The sequence below is a fragment of the Aythya fuligula genome, chromosome 20 (assembly GCF_009819795.1).
Source record: "Aythya fuligula isolate bAytFul2 chromosome 20, bAytFul2.pri, whole genome shotgun sequence".
Classification (NCBI taxonomy): domain Eukaryota; kingdom Metazoa; phylum Chordata; class Aves; order Anseriformes; family Anatidae; genus Aythya; species Aythya fuligula.
Window position 1 is genome coordinate 6048870 of NC_045578.1, and position 14075 is coordinate 6062944.

At 51.7% G+C, this 14075-nt stretch overlaps 1 protein-coding gene across 1 annotated transcript in view; it reads left to right on the forward strand.

The window, feature by feature from the left end:
• The window catches only part of LRRC75A (leucine rich repeat containing 75A), a 65156-nt gene that overhangs the window by 34499 nt on the left and 16582 nt on the right, over positions 1 to 14075 (forward strand). Inside the window, exon 3 of the mRNA XM_032200901.1 lies at positions 7780 to 7892. Within this exon, the coding sequence (XP_032056792.1) occupies positions 7780 to 7892 (113 nt within the window). The remainder of the gene's footprint in view (positions 1 to 7779; positions 7893 to 14075) is intronic.

Consider the following 14075-nt stretch of genomic DNA (forward strand, 5'->3'; position numbering starts at 1 on the left):
TCCTGAGTCACTGCGATCCCATTCATCTTGTACTCCTGGCTCTTTTGATAAGCCCCATTGTACATTGCTTTCCATTTCGGTGTGTCAACACCGAATTCGACGCGTTGCACTTTGGCCTTTCGTCCAGGCAGGTGTTGAGGACTTCTTATGGTGGTATCTGGGTTGCAAAATTGGTTTCCATTTCTCTTCATTTCTACAAATTTCCGCTCTCGGTGCTCTGCTACTGCAGCAGCATCACCAGCTCCTAATTTAGGCTAGGTCAAGGCAGGGTTTCATTACTGGGGTCTTCATCACCCTGTAATTGATTGTCCTAGGTGAGTGCTCAGTCCTGCATCAGGATGGCCAGCATGGCCTGAGCGCTGCCAGCAGCAGCTCTCACCTCTCCCCTTTTTGCATTAAAACAGCTTTTAGGAGTCCATAAAGAGCTTCTGGACAGACTGAAAGGTTTAAAAAATTTTGAATGGATGTTTTTGCAGGCAGCCTCGTGATGCTTGTATGGAGCGGTGTGGTGCATGGTGCTTTGACAGCTCTGCCAGGGTCTCACTGGCTGTTTGTAGGTCCGTGGCCCAAATCCTGCACCCCCCGGAGCTGACTCCACCACCAAGCACCCTTGTGGAGTGGGAAGTTGGGAGCTGGTTTATTTTTGTTGAATTTCAAGCCTCCTGCTGCTCTGTGGATGGCTGGAAGGGGACGTAAGCAGAGCTTGGGACAGACTCTGCGGTCAGCTCGCCGCTGGAGCCATGCTGAGAGAAGGGTCAGCAATCCCAAATCTGAATTTCCCATGCCAAAAAAATGCATTTTTCCTGTAAGAAGGTAAAAGCCTCTTCTCAGAGAAGAGACCTTCGTTCTATTCTAGCTGATCCTTTCTTGGCCTTGGGAATTGGGGTTGGATCCAGGGGATCAGCCCAGAAACGGGGAGCCCTGATGGGAACACCCTCGTTCTTATTACACAGGGGGGTTGGAGCCTTCCTGGTCCCACAGGAGGAGGTCGATTTGCTGGAGAAAACTCCATCAGGGCTTCAAAAGGCGAATCTGGCGCTGCTCGCCGGGGTGGCTGCCGGGCAGATGTCTGCACGCAACAATAGGCTGCGAGTTAGCCCCGTGCTTTGAAAGGGGAGGGGAAAAAAAAAAAAAAAAAAGAAAACCAGAAACCCATTAGATGACCTCAGCTCCTCGTGACTACATCAAAAGGGAAGGCATCGTAAATTCGGCAGTGCTGGCTTTATTAAAGCCTGGGGCCGGGGAGCAGGGTGCGGGGAAGGCCCGCTGCGGGGCTGCAGTCATTACAGAGGTGTCAAGGAAAAGGGCACAGGTCACCCAAAACTGGCTGGTGACAAGCCCGGGGGCCAGCTCAAGGCCACTTTGAACGCCAGGATCCTGCTGCAGGAGGTCAGGCTGCTCTCCATCATCTCTGTCCCTGCTCAGCCAAACTGAGTGCCCCGTTCGGGTGCCACCTGGGCACCGAGGGGACGTCCCCGCTCCGAGGCTGCCCCATTACCCAGCCCGCCAGCAGCCAGGATGCTTTGCTCCATGCACATAATTGCACGTACAAAGATGTACAAAGTCACAGTCTTCCAGATTTAGAAAAAAAAAAAAAAAGTCACCACCAAATGCATCATGCTTTTGGCTTCACCCCTCCAAATGCTACTGAGCCATTTAATGTGGTAAGGAGGGACCCGAGTGCTGAAACCTTTCTCTTCCCTTCTGCAAATATTTCTTTGCTGAGCATTTTGCATTTCGTGTTTGCAGGTAAACAAAGGGGGAGTGGGTTTATTTTGTTGCCATTCCCTTCCAACCCCAGTTTATCCCTTCGTCAGTGTGGTTTACTGGGGGCTCGCTCTCCTTGGCTGCGTGCTAATTTGTAATAACTGCTCTGATGCATGCCAAAACCCATTTAAGATGATCTGTCTTAGGGCTTCCTAGAGCATCTCTCACTGTTTTATGTTTTCATGCTACCGAGAAATAGCTCTGTTTACCATTGCGAGCATAGTTTTTGCTCTCAACTGTTTTTTTTTCCCCCCCTAATAACCCAAACTATTTGTAGGAAGGCAAATCCTAGCTAATCACCTAAGGCAAATAAAGCAAGCGGGGCTTGGAAGGAAATCCATCAGCTTCTCCTTGTTTTATGGGTATGAAATAGGTCGTGTTTTAAGGGTCAACATCCACCGAACCGTATGGAAAGCAAATGTCGTACTTGCAGGGAACGGCGCCCCCAGGACAAGTGCAGCCTCCCTGGCTGGTGGCTTTGTGCATTTGCGACCACAAATCCTGCAGCAGCCTCAAAGAGAGGATGCAAGTTGGAAAAGGTAAAAAACAAACAAACAAACAAACAGGAGAGAGAACTTGTTTTTAATTCAGTCCTGGTTTTGCAGGGCCAATCCGGGGCTTGTCACACAGTAGGATTTGCAGCACAGCACCGGTTTTGCCCAGAGGCTGATTGCGAGTGACAGAAACGTGGGGCTGGGTAACAATGCAAGCAAAAACCTGTCGCTTCCTCCGGCTTGGGCCGATGGCTAATTGTTCTAATTTGGGTCAGAGCTGTGCTGCAGCCCGAGTTCTTTATCAGGGCTCTGCAGTCATTAACGCTGACCCATTTAACACCGTGTCCGGCCCCAGCGCAGCCCCCCGGGCTCTGCTGTGCCGCGGGCGATTCAGTGCTTAGCGAGAACAAATGAGTTTGCAATAACGTCTTTATTGCAAGGCCTTACGGTGTTTTTTGCCTCCCGGTGTGCTGCTGCTTTTGGAGCAGCCCAGAGGTGAGGTTTGGGAACGTGGAGCTTGGCTTTTGTGGCATGGGTAGGGGGGAGCAGCGTGGGCTGCAGCCCCTGGGGGTTTGTGGGGCTGCGTGCGGGGATGGATGGATGGATGGATAGATAGATAGATGGATAGATAGATGGATAGATAGATGGGCTCTGTTCTATCTGATAGATAGAACAGCTCAGGGCTGTTCCTTGCCCATGCCATGGGTGAGCCCTGCATGGGGACAAAGTGGGACCCCCGCAGGAGCCAGCTCGGCTCCTGCCCCCTCCTCGTTTTCCAGTTGTGGGCGCGGGGCTGGCGGCGGCTCGCAGCTGGGGTGTGTGCCACGAATCCTTCTCCCAGCTGAAATCGGTTAAGGGATTGCAATCTCATGAATCTCCGGCTCCTCCCGGCAGCGAGCAGCCTTCTCCTCCTCCTCCAGGGGCTGGAGGCAGGCGAGGATGGAGGAGGAACGGCAGGGAGAGGGGCCCTGTGCAGGGAAAGCCTCTGCTCTCAGCTCTCCCCTCATCCCTCCTCCATCCTGTGCTCAGCATCGTGTCCTCCACAGCTGGGAACCGTGCTGGGTCTCTGCCAGCTCAGCCAGGACACGGTGGAGGAGAAGGAACCGAGACATTGCCCCAAAACTGTGGCTGCTGCTGATAGCAGCGATGCTTGCACTGCCTGGGTTTGCTCGTGAGCTCCATGAGCCTTGCTGGGAGCTGGGGCGCTGCATAAAGGTGTGAGGCATGGCTTCTCCTAAATGCCTCCCAGCTTCCCGAGAGAAATGAGTAGGGGAGCGGGTGCCACACGGCTCCCTGCATGCTCTGTGCACTGTCCTGTGCATGCGGTGCCAGGAGAAAGCCCCCAGGCCTCTTCCAGAAGCAGCAGCTGGGAAAGCTGAGGAGCTCTGCGTGCTGGGCTGCACCTCCCCGACCCACAGATGCCCTGGGGTTTTCCTCCCAGAGGCTGGAAAACAGAGCAACAAATTCACGTTCCCATTTTCCACAAATGCCCAGTGCTAGAAGGGGCTGGGTTCTCTGCGGACACGAAGCACCACGGCATTGGCATCACTGCCAGGTTTTGCTGGAGGTTCATCCCTCTGTGTCATTTCAGGCAGCAATCAACCCCACAGTTTGATTCTGTTTGTAGACAACGCGCTCAGTAAAAAATGGCACTTTTCATTGTTTACGAGGAAAATTGTTTTACGGAGTGTTTGCCAAAACCCAGCGCTGCAGCTTTCAGTTTTTGCAGGTTGAGATAAATCCTCCTTGCCGCTTGTGCCCTCTGCCCCCAAAAAAGCCAGCCCTAGGTTGAGCCGATGGCTGCGGGGGGGCAGGAAGCCCGTTTGGCCACTGCCTTTCATTTTGAGGGAAGTGAGGTTAAAACTTCCTCCAGGCGAGCGAGCTGTGCTGGTTTTTCTGCTGCATCGGTTTCCAAACAAGCTTTTGGGCTTGGTCCCACGGGAGCGTGCGCAAGCTTCAATTATTTCCTGATAGACTTGTCCAATAAAGCAGGGAAAAGCCTTTGTTTAAACCATAGCACGGGTGTCCAGCTCTGCCTTTGGCACCGCTTCAGCTGCGTCGCTGATTCTGCAAGCAGGTTTTGGGAAGCCCAGGGTGGCTTTTGGACATGGGTCAGGCCTGGGGGTGCTTTTGGGGAGCCCATTTTGCTGTATCGTGGTGCTGCTGGCTTAGGAAAACTGTTGTAGGGTTGGCCTGTGACCATTCCCCACTGAGTTCTTGGGGGAGTTGCTGCTGCTTGGGTCTTGGAGGTGCTGGAGGTTTAGGAACTTCCTCAAAAAGAGGCTTCCTACAGCCTTTTCCAGCCCCAAAATAGCGCTGCCCCACGAGTGCTGCTGGTAGTCTGGGGTCCTGGAGGCTTCGGGCAGGTCCAACCAAGTGAGCAGCCTCTGAGATGTGCTGAGCATCCATCCCAGAGCTAAACTGGAGCATTTATCTCCAGCCTGCTTCAGGATGGTGTGGAGAAGCCCCTCCTGTTGTACCCCTGCGTGGTGCCACGACCAGAGGGGCGTGAGTTGCTGTGCCCAGAAGTGGTGCTGTCTAAATAGCGTTTTAAAACCCCAAAACACAAAGAGCCCTGTACCCACAGGACTTGTGAGTCGAGCTTGCTAGTGAAGGATGAGCTGGCCAAGGCTGCTGAAGCAGGGAGATGGGGCTCAGAAGATGCCTCGTCCTGCTCTAACATCTTTTCTTGGAGCCCCTCAAGGTCCTGCAGGGGTGCTGGTGGTTTGCTGGGTGCCCATGAGGGGATTTCTTTGTGCTTAATTTCTCAGAAGGTGTCCGTGATGGGAAGCTGAAATCTGAGCCTCCAGCAGGGACCTGGACACAGCACTCGAGAGGCTCAGCAGCTGCTTGGGGCAAAATCTCTTACCAGAGCCTGGAGGGCTCCCAGGGAGCCTCCTGCCATGCGTGCATCAGCACAAGCTTCTGGGGCTTTTACTTCCTCTGCTTTTTTTTTTTTTTTTTTTTTGGCCATATTCCTCTGCGGAGTCGTTTCACTTCCCCAACAATTTAGTTGTCAGGCTAATACAGGAGATAATTTTAATTGTCATTTCCAGGATTACGGCAGAGGCAATTTGCAGCGCTGAGTCGCAGCACAGTGCCCGCTTCCTCCAGGTTTTTTTATTTTTAATTTTTTTTCTCTACACATTTTGGCGTGCTGTTCCCTTCAGAACAAGCATCATCCCATGCGGTGCAGCAGGGGGAAAGCCCAGCTGAGCCTGAGCAGCATGGATCTGGGCACCATTATCTCAAAGCTGGGGCACCACAGCCCCTTTTGCTCAAGGTGGGAGTCTCGGTGATGGGGTCTGCACTGCAGCAGGGAGCAGGGCACGTGCTGTGGCTGTGCAGACAACTCTGCTGAAATTGGGACCTGGAGGTGGTGATGCTGGTGTGCAAGGAGCCCTCCAAGAGGATGGAGCACAAACAGCACTGGCACGGGGAGAGCATCGCTGAGGAGCCCTGCCTGGCACACAGCGTCCCCACCAGCTGTGCCTGATTTGTAGCCTCTCTAAAGAGTTTCCCTCTGGCTTCTCTCCCCTCTGTTTTATGCAAAATATGTTTGCTTCCCTTTAACTGAAAGGCAGCAAACGGCTCACGGACCCAAAGATAAATGGCAGGAGCTGAAACACGGGCTAGGTGTGGAAATCCACAGTGTTTTCCTCTTGTGCTGGGGCTGCTGGTTGTGCTGGCAGAGGGGAGAGCATCGAGAGGGAGCAGCACGTGCCGCTGTCTGCCCCCAGTGTTTGGAGTCCTTGATTAAAAAATGACTGTAATGTGTTTTCAGCCCTTCTAGTGGAAAACACGAAATAAATTATTCTCTGTTGTTTCTTTTTCTCTGCTAATTTGATGTGCTGAGCCTGTTGAGTTCCCCCATCTCTGAGTCTCGAGCTGTAGCTATTTGTTGCTGCAGGGCCTCCAGGAGAGATTTCAGCTTGCTGGGGGGGAGCATAGGCTGAAGCCGCACCAAAATTCGTGGGATTAAAACCCTTATTTAAAGTCATGGTGATAAATGAGGTGCTGAAATGAAGGGGTTAAAGCCCTATGCTGCTATTTCTGCTCCAGCCATCTGCTGATGTGCCCCTTCTGCCCTGCTTTTTTTTTTCCTTCCTTAAGAAAACCTGATGCATGTTTCCCTGCACACCCAGAGGTGATTTGTCAAAAACCAGATTGCTCCTTGGTTAATTTAATATTTATAATGTCTTTATAAAGCCCGTCCTGCTCTGCTGACTGCGAGGTGAGGTGGGAGAATACATTGCATAAATTACGCTGCGTGAAATACGCAGCTCGTTGCTGAGGCTGGAGGGAGAGGACGGGAGGGCAGCAGTAACAGGGCATCCTGGCATATGAGACTCAGCATCTTCATCAGCATCCCCATCCAGCTTGTCCAGCAACAGGGCAAAATCTTGGGCAATCAGCCTGAATAAAGAGCAGCGGTGAGCCGAGCCCGGACTGACTGCTAATTTGGGGGCTTCCTTTCCAGCTTCTGTTTCTTTTCTGAGATGTTTCATGATGCAGCAATTTCATAAAACCAGGCAGAATGCACAAATTGTCACATCTTGGCTTGTTGTATAATTATTCCTTTGCTTAATCTCTGCTTGTCATCTCTCAGAGAGCAAGCCAGACATTTTGCATCATTAAGAGTCGTGTCATGCGTTGGTATGTAGACAGCTTGAAAGGAGACACGATTTAGCTGTTCAGGTGCTGGCATTTGTATTTTGGTTTATTTTTAGGAACTAAAAATTATAGGACCAGGTTCAGGAAGTTTAAGAACTAAAGTTTTCAAAACCAATGATTTCTCATTTTGCTATCCTTTTGCATGGAAATTTTAACTGGAATTAAGGTGACTCCACCAAAATTGCTGCTTTCCTTGATGCTTTTTTTCCTATCGAATACCCACTTTGAGCGTTTCTGATGAGTGCTCTTCCTGAGATCTCCAGGCTCACCAAACCTCTTAGCGTCTGTCCTTGTGTGAAACGGTTCTGACAGTAATGGATGGGTTGTTTGGTTTATTTAATCAATCTCTGTACAATTTGTGTGCCGAAAGCCGTTAGGTGGTGTCAAACGATAACGGCGCTGCTGCTGAATGAACTGCAGTGACTGTGGCATCGTGGGCACTCACGGGACAAACCTTCCTGGTGGGTCATGCTGGGGATAGACCCCATAAATACAAACGGTGCTCACATATGTGATGGATAACACTTGGGAGTTTGGGTTGTGGTTTCCACCAGGGCAGTGGGCTGCTGCTCTCCGGCCTTGCTTGCATTTGGAGGTGGATTTGCAGAGGAGGAATCCCACCCGTGAGCAATGTCTGTGTGTGCGCTGACCCTTGGCAAAATGCCTCCATCCTTGCAGCACCCTAGCAATCAGTAGGTTTTTTTTTCCTCTTTCCTGTCCAATTTTTAGCATAGTGCCTTGCGACTTGCCAGCTTCTAGCGGCTCCAGGATTGGAGCATCCTGGGGGCAGGACTGCAGTCACGCTGCAGCCACCTTACCTGGCATCCCTCCCTTGTCTCTGCAGGAGGGGGACTCCCTCGGGGCCATGGAGAAGCTCTGCCGGCAGCTCACCTACCACCTCAGCCCCCACTCGCAGTGGAGACGCCAAGGCATCATGAAGAGGAAGCCGCAGTCCTGGTGAGTCGGCTTTCCGAGCCACCCCAATGGCCCCTGTCCTATCCCCGCTCCTTTTCCCCTACACGTGGCCGTGTTACCAGGTTTCATTGTGCTCACCCAGAGGTGTTCTGCTCCGTTGCTGCTTTTCTTTCCCTATTACAGCCTTGTTCTGCAGGAGAACAGCGTGGTGGTGCCCAGGGATGGGGACCAGGCTGGGAAGGAGGAGCCAGCCATGCTCCAACAGCCCCATGCTGGGTGCTGGAGACAAAATGCTCCAAGATATCCTAATTAGCTGGTAATTAACATACAGGCACCTGTCACAGTGTAGGCACATGTCACCGTGCATGCCAGGGCTTGCTGCATGTTTGCATGATGGGAACTGTTTGATTAAAAAAAGGGGAATAAATGTCCCAGTGCCCTTCTCACCCAGGTCCTCAGCAAAGCATCCTGGCCACTAACGTCCTGGTCCATGGTACCAAAAACCTCTGAATGAGGCTGTTGGGAATGGAAAGGGCTCCTTGTTTTTGGTAATACAATGCCGTACGTATGTAATTGTGGTGTTTTGTATTTTTAAGGAAGTGAGAAGTGCAAAAGAAGCTGCAATCTGGCAGGGCTAGGATTTGTATCCAGGTGTTTGCTGATGGTCCCGAGAGAGTGTTGGTTCCTGGTGTAGCAGATGTTATCTGTAGCCATAGGAAGAGACTAATCCCATGAAAAAACTCAGTCTGACAAAAGATTACAGAAAAAGAGGGGAGGGAAACAGACACCAGGGACTAAAGCACAAGGGGGGGCAAGCAGGATTAGGACCACGTCTCCTAGAGATCTAGCTTGTTATCCCTTGAGCCCTGTTGTTCGTAGACACCCTCATATCTGAGCAACATAGAGATGTTGTTACCTCCTCATTGACACTGTCCTGCACATGCAAGAAGCAGGCATGGTTGCTCAGTACTTCTCAACGTCTAGTTGGGTGTTTTTCTGTGATGGGATGCCACATCAGTCAATTTTCTTGTAATCTCTTGTGTCTCTGCTGCTGTGATGTTCTCCGCTACATTTCCCCCATCCCGAAGCCGCAGCCACCTCCCGTGTGTGGTTTCTGCCAATGTCTCTCCAATTCAGTCCAAAAGCCCCTTTATTGTCTCACCACTCTATCTCGTTGGGCTAAATTCCAGTTTAAACAGAGACTCCTTTCATCTCCGCCCAACAAGCAGCGCAGTCAGTGCTTGAACACGCTCCGGCTTCATTATGCCTTGCTCTGAAATGTCATTCCGTGGAAAAAATGGCATCGCTCTCGGTTCACTCGAGGAATAGCCTTGTTTCTACTAATTTGTGGTGCTACCACAACAGCTGTGGGGTGCTTGAGATAACTGCGGTAGGAAAGAGGTCAGTGAGTGGAAATGAGCTGCAGCGGTTGAGGAACGTGGCACTGCGACCCGCTGGGATCTCTGCATTTATAAAAGTCACACCTCAGGACCTTAAATATGGATTTAGCACTCTAATATGTTACCTATTTTCTTCATTCTCTTCAAGTTTAACCCTCTTTTTATGTTTTGCTTCCTTAACATGCCTAAGGGACTGATCCAGGCCCCCCTTGATGCCCTGCTGGTGCAGAACCTCAGTGCCCATCCCAGTGCCAACGCACCCACCTTGTGTATTTTCCTCGTGGTTTTGCCACTTGGGCAGTTTTCTCTGGTTCTGACTCTGTTATGACTCAATATCCATCATTTTTCTCTTGGGACGAGCTAGGAAAGTTGCCTGGGATGGGTTGTAAATCTCTGAGATGGAGGATCTGTTTAATCATAAAAGGCTCTGACACTGGCTGGCGTCTTCTGTCCCTCTGTGAGTGTTGGTGTGCGTGGGGCGATGCAGCAGGCAGGCGTTTGTCACTGCTGGCATTGCTGCCTGTGCCCTGCCTCAGCTGGGGCATAAAAGGCCTTGAATAATAAACATTTTTTCATGTTACATGCAAATTACGGGGCGATGCACGATAAGACAGAATGTAGCATTTGTTTCCTTTGTTTTTCCCAGCCTGAGCAGGACTGAAAATGGTGGTTTCCTCTCACTCCACATCCATGGTGGCAGCAGCACCTGGGGAACCTCCCTGGCCCTGGGGGACGTGGTTTTGCAGCACATGAGGACAAAGCAACAGCGTGGGGAGGATGTCTGGTAGCTCAGGGTAGACGGTCAGCCTCCTGGAGCTGGCTTAGAGCCCCTCTCCAAGCTTCATTTTGCCTTCTGGAGGCAGCTGGAAATGTGCTTTGCTCCCTTCTTTTTCAGCGCCAGTATTGCAATAATTTGGAGGTATTTTGCCCCCGAGGAGGCAGAGCTCCCAGCTCCTGTTTGTAGCACCGAGGGCTCCCCTCCTGGCTCTCCTCCAGCCAGGTGCCCCCCTCCAGCCGTGCCCCGTTTGCTTTGTTTCCCAGGGTATTAAAGGGGATGTGGGAACACACCAGTAAAAGGCCTCTCGCCAAAGAGGAATGCTTCCCGTTGAGCTTCAGTCTCAAAACTGCTTGGGAATTTTTCTTTAGGGTCAGTAAATTCCTAGCTTTTCCTACCACTGTCATTTTCTTCCTTGGGAGAGTTCAGCACCGGTTCGGGGCCAGGTGACTCTTCTCATGGAAACGGCTGGGAAAAGCATCCCAAATATTTTACCATCAGAAATATTTTATCAGAAGCTGAGCCTTTGTAGAATGAAGGCCTGCATTTTCCCTCTTTTTTTCCAGACAGTGCTCAAAGGGTGAGTGTTTGCAGCAAGGGAGGAGTTCATGTGAGAGGCAATGTTAGTCTGAAACGGGCGCTCCAGGGTCCTCCTCTACACCCAGGAGTCAGCCTGAGCTCCTCCTTGCTCTTGTAAAACCTTCGGATGTGTTAGAAATCTACTTGAAAATCCCATTTGGGCTAAGATCTACCTGCTCTGGCACAGCAGGAGTTCTTTGTTAGAGCAGCAGAGACGTGTGTTTAGATTTTGTGATGAACTTATGGAGGTTAAGCAGCTTTTAATTGTTGGTAGGAGTGATCTTTTAACATCCCACTCCTCATTTCATCAGGGGCACAAAACATTTCTGTTCTGGAGGAATGCTGGCTGCTGATTGTTCATAGTTGCTTGTAGTGTCTGCTTGCATTTCTCTGCAAAGCCTTTGTGAAACACAAATTAAAAAAAAAAAAAAAGGAGTTTTTACAGGGGGAAGCCTGGCGCATGAATAATGTGCCCTTCCTTTTGAAAACAGAGAGAGAACGAATGTTTGTGGATGAAAATCCTCTGCTGCTGTTGGGAGTTTGTGGGCGAGCGATAGCAGCAGTTGTGGCTCCCGCAACAATGCCCCCTTCTGAGCCTCCAGTGCGAATCCGCCGCTGGTGGGAGGAACTGTGTGGTCTCCTCTTCATTAAAATCCCATCCCTGTGTGTGTGTTCACAGCAGGCTGCTGCAGAAGAGCGGGGATTTTGCGAGCTGGAGACCTTTGGGATCTGTGAGTGGCTGTCGTGTCGAGGGGACTGCCTTTCCCCCTCGGTTCTGGGGCTGCCCCAGCTCAGTGCTGTCCAGCTTATGGAGCAAATGCTGCCAAAACCAGGCTGGGACACTGCCTGGTGCCCTGAGGGCTGGCTGTATTGCAAGTCACTCCACCTTTGCAGTGGAAAGCAGGCGATTTCCAAGCATCTCTGCTCTTCCCTGCATGGCCTGAGGCTCCGTGCTCGGAAAAGTGTGCCACACTTTTCCATGAGCAGGCCCACAGGAGGCTGCCGTCCTCGCTGCCCTCCTCGCACAGCTCCTGGCCATCCCTGCCCATCCCCACGCTGGTTGTGGTGGCAGGCAGAACAGCAGCGGATGCAGGCAGAAAGCAATCCCTTTCCCAGGGCAGACGCTAAGTGCTGCCTGTGCGTGGCAGATGCTAATAACAGCTCTGCTGGGGTGGAGTGCAGCTTGTCCCCATGTGTATCCTGTAGCATTAGAAATACTGCAGTTATTTACTGCATTTTTTTCCCTGCTAATTGCCCTAAAAGCACAGGAGAGTCCATCTCCAACTTATCATACCGTACTTTTGCCATCGCTTGTCCCAGGAGGGTTGGAAATGAGAATTTAATCTCTGCGTATCGCGGCGGTTCAGCATTCAAACCCCCCTGGCTGAGGCAGACCAGCCTTCTTTGGGAAACACAAAGTGACCCCCAGAAGGGTCTCACGTTGTGGCTGGTGCCCTGGTGTCCCTTGTCATCGTGCCAGCTGCTGGTGGCACAGGAGGGATCCCTGCCTGAGCCCTGCCGACGGGGAGCAGTGGGGTTAACCACAGGACAGAGTAATCCGGTGACAGCGGGGTGACTTCACCTGATGGGAAGACCTGGCGTGACACAGAAGAGAGCGAAGGTTTGGGGGAGGGAGAGTGGAAAACAAGGGGAGGATGAGCAAGGCACAAAAACCTCTCCCTTGGCGGCCTTGGGTTCTGCAGCCCCTGGCCACACTCGGAGCAGTCAGTGGTGCTGAGCACCAGCGTGCTCGCAGTGCATGCAGCATCCTGGTTAAAGCATCATCGTGCTTTGCTTGGCTTTTCTTTTTTGGCATTGGTCTTGGACAGGCAAAGCACTTGCTGGGCCTTATTAATGAACTCTGGTGTCGCTCTCTGCCCCGCTAATGAGAGCAGCGGCAGGATGAGGAATGGTGCTAAGCTCGGCTCCTTCAGGAGGGAGCAGTGGAGGAGCCAGGCAGCTCAACCATGAGTGCAGAGGGAGGAGGAAAGCCAGCTGGCATTTACAGGTTGTTTTTTTTAAGCCTTCCCACCTCTGTGACCTTTCTGCCCGTCTGCAGCCCCAGTGAGCATAATGGCAGTGTCTTCCTAGCAGCTGCAGACGAAGTAGGAGCTTCCCTGAGCAGGCAGATCTCATAACCTGTGGGGGATATCCACCTTCGGCTTGGTCTGGTATGTGCAACACTCAGCTGATGTACATAAAAACATATTTTCTGTGCTTTGAAACTCTGTGGTGATGCTAAGGAGGACCTCAGGGGATGGGGCTGCCTTCCAGCACAGCTGGGACCTGCGCTCTGAGCCTGCTTGTGCCCACCTACAGCACCCAGTGCAGGCCACAAGCAGGCTGACTGCGATTCAGAGCATACACCGTGGGAGAAAATAAAATAAAAAGGAAAAAAGTGAGGTGCCAGAAGTCAAGACGGAGTTGGGAGGAATATTTGGATGCAGGTGATTTCACAGGCGTGCACTTTCCATCACCTTTATCCTCCTCACCTTGTGTTCTTCATGGTCACTGGGCATCTCCTCCCTCTGCCAGCCTGGGGCTCTTTGGACTTCAGTCTAATTACTCAGGAGATGTCTTTCAGCATTAAGCAGCATGGTTTAGGTGCCACCTCTGGCTCAAGAAGTCCCTAAAGCGCTGCAAACTGGGAGGATTTTCCAGAGAGGAATAACTGATTAAAGCCCTATATCCTTTACTTAAGCATTAATTAACATCCAGACACAGGATCTGCACTCGGTAGACCTTGATGTGACCAGAAATATCTTTTCTTTTGCACTGATGCTTGCTGCTGTCACGGTATCAGTGTGGGGCTGGGCTGAAATGTTCCCAGGGAAAAATGTTTTCCAGCGGAGATGGTGACCAAGACGGAGGTGTCCCCGTGCCAGGGTCCCTTGGGATGTCGGTGCACATCAGTCTGCCTTTCCCAGGGGAGGCAGAGAGGCTTGAAAGGAAGGTGTTGTGGTGTTTGTAGTGAAGCAGCAGAGGGTTCATTTAGAGTCAGAAGCACTGGAACGACCTTTGGCGAGATGCGAACGGTTCTGGAGGGTGAGCAAATAAAGGGCCTGAATCCAGGGGAGCAAATATTGGTGAGGTCTGTGATTAAGAAATCATTCTGCAGCGTGCTGCTTGTGGCAGTGAAACACACCGTGCTTGCTTTTGTGGGGGAAATTGGAGTCCTCCTGGCAGCCTGCTCCCCCCCTTCCTGGAAGCACCAACATTTCCCAGCACGCTCTGACCCTGCACACCCCAAAAACCACCCGGGGAGGAGGATAAGCAGGTGGTGAATCACCCATTTCATTCTTTGTTTCCTCTGGAAATTATCTGGCCACTAGATAGGCGAGTTTGGGGTGGAAATGAGTTATTTTCGCAGGGGAGCAGAGCACAGCAGCAGCATGCAGAAGGTGGGGGCTGCTCCTGGGCACTGCCCACACTCTTCCCAGCCAGCGCTGCTCACCCTGGGGCCCGTTTTGT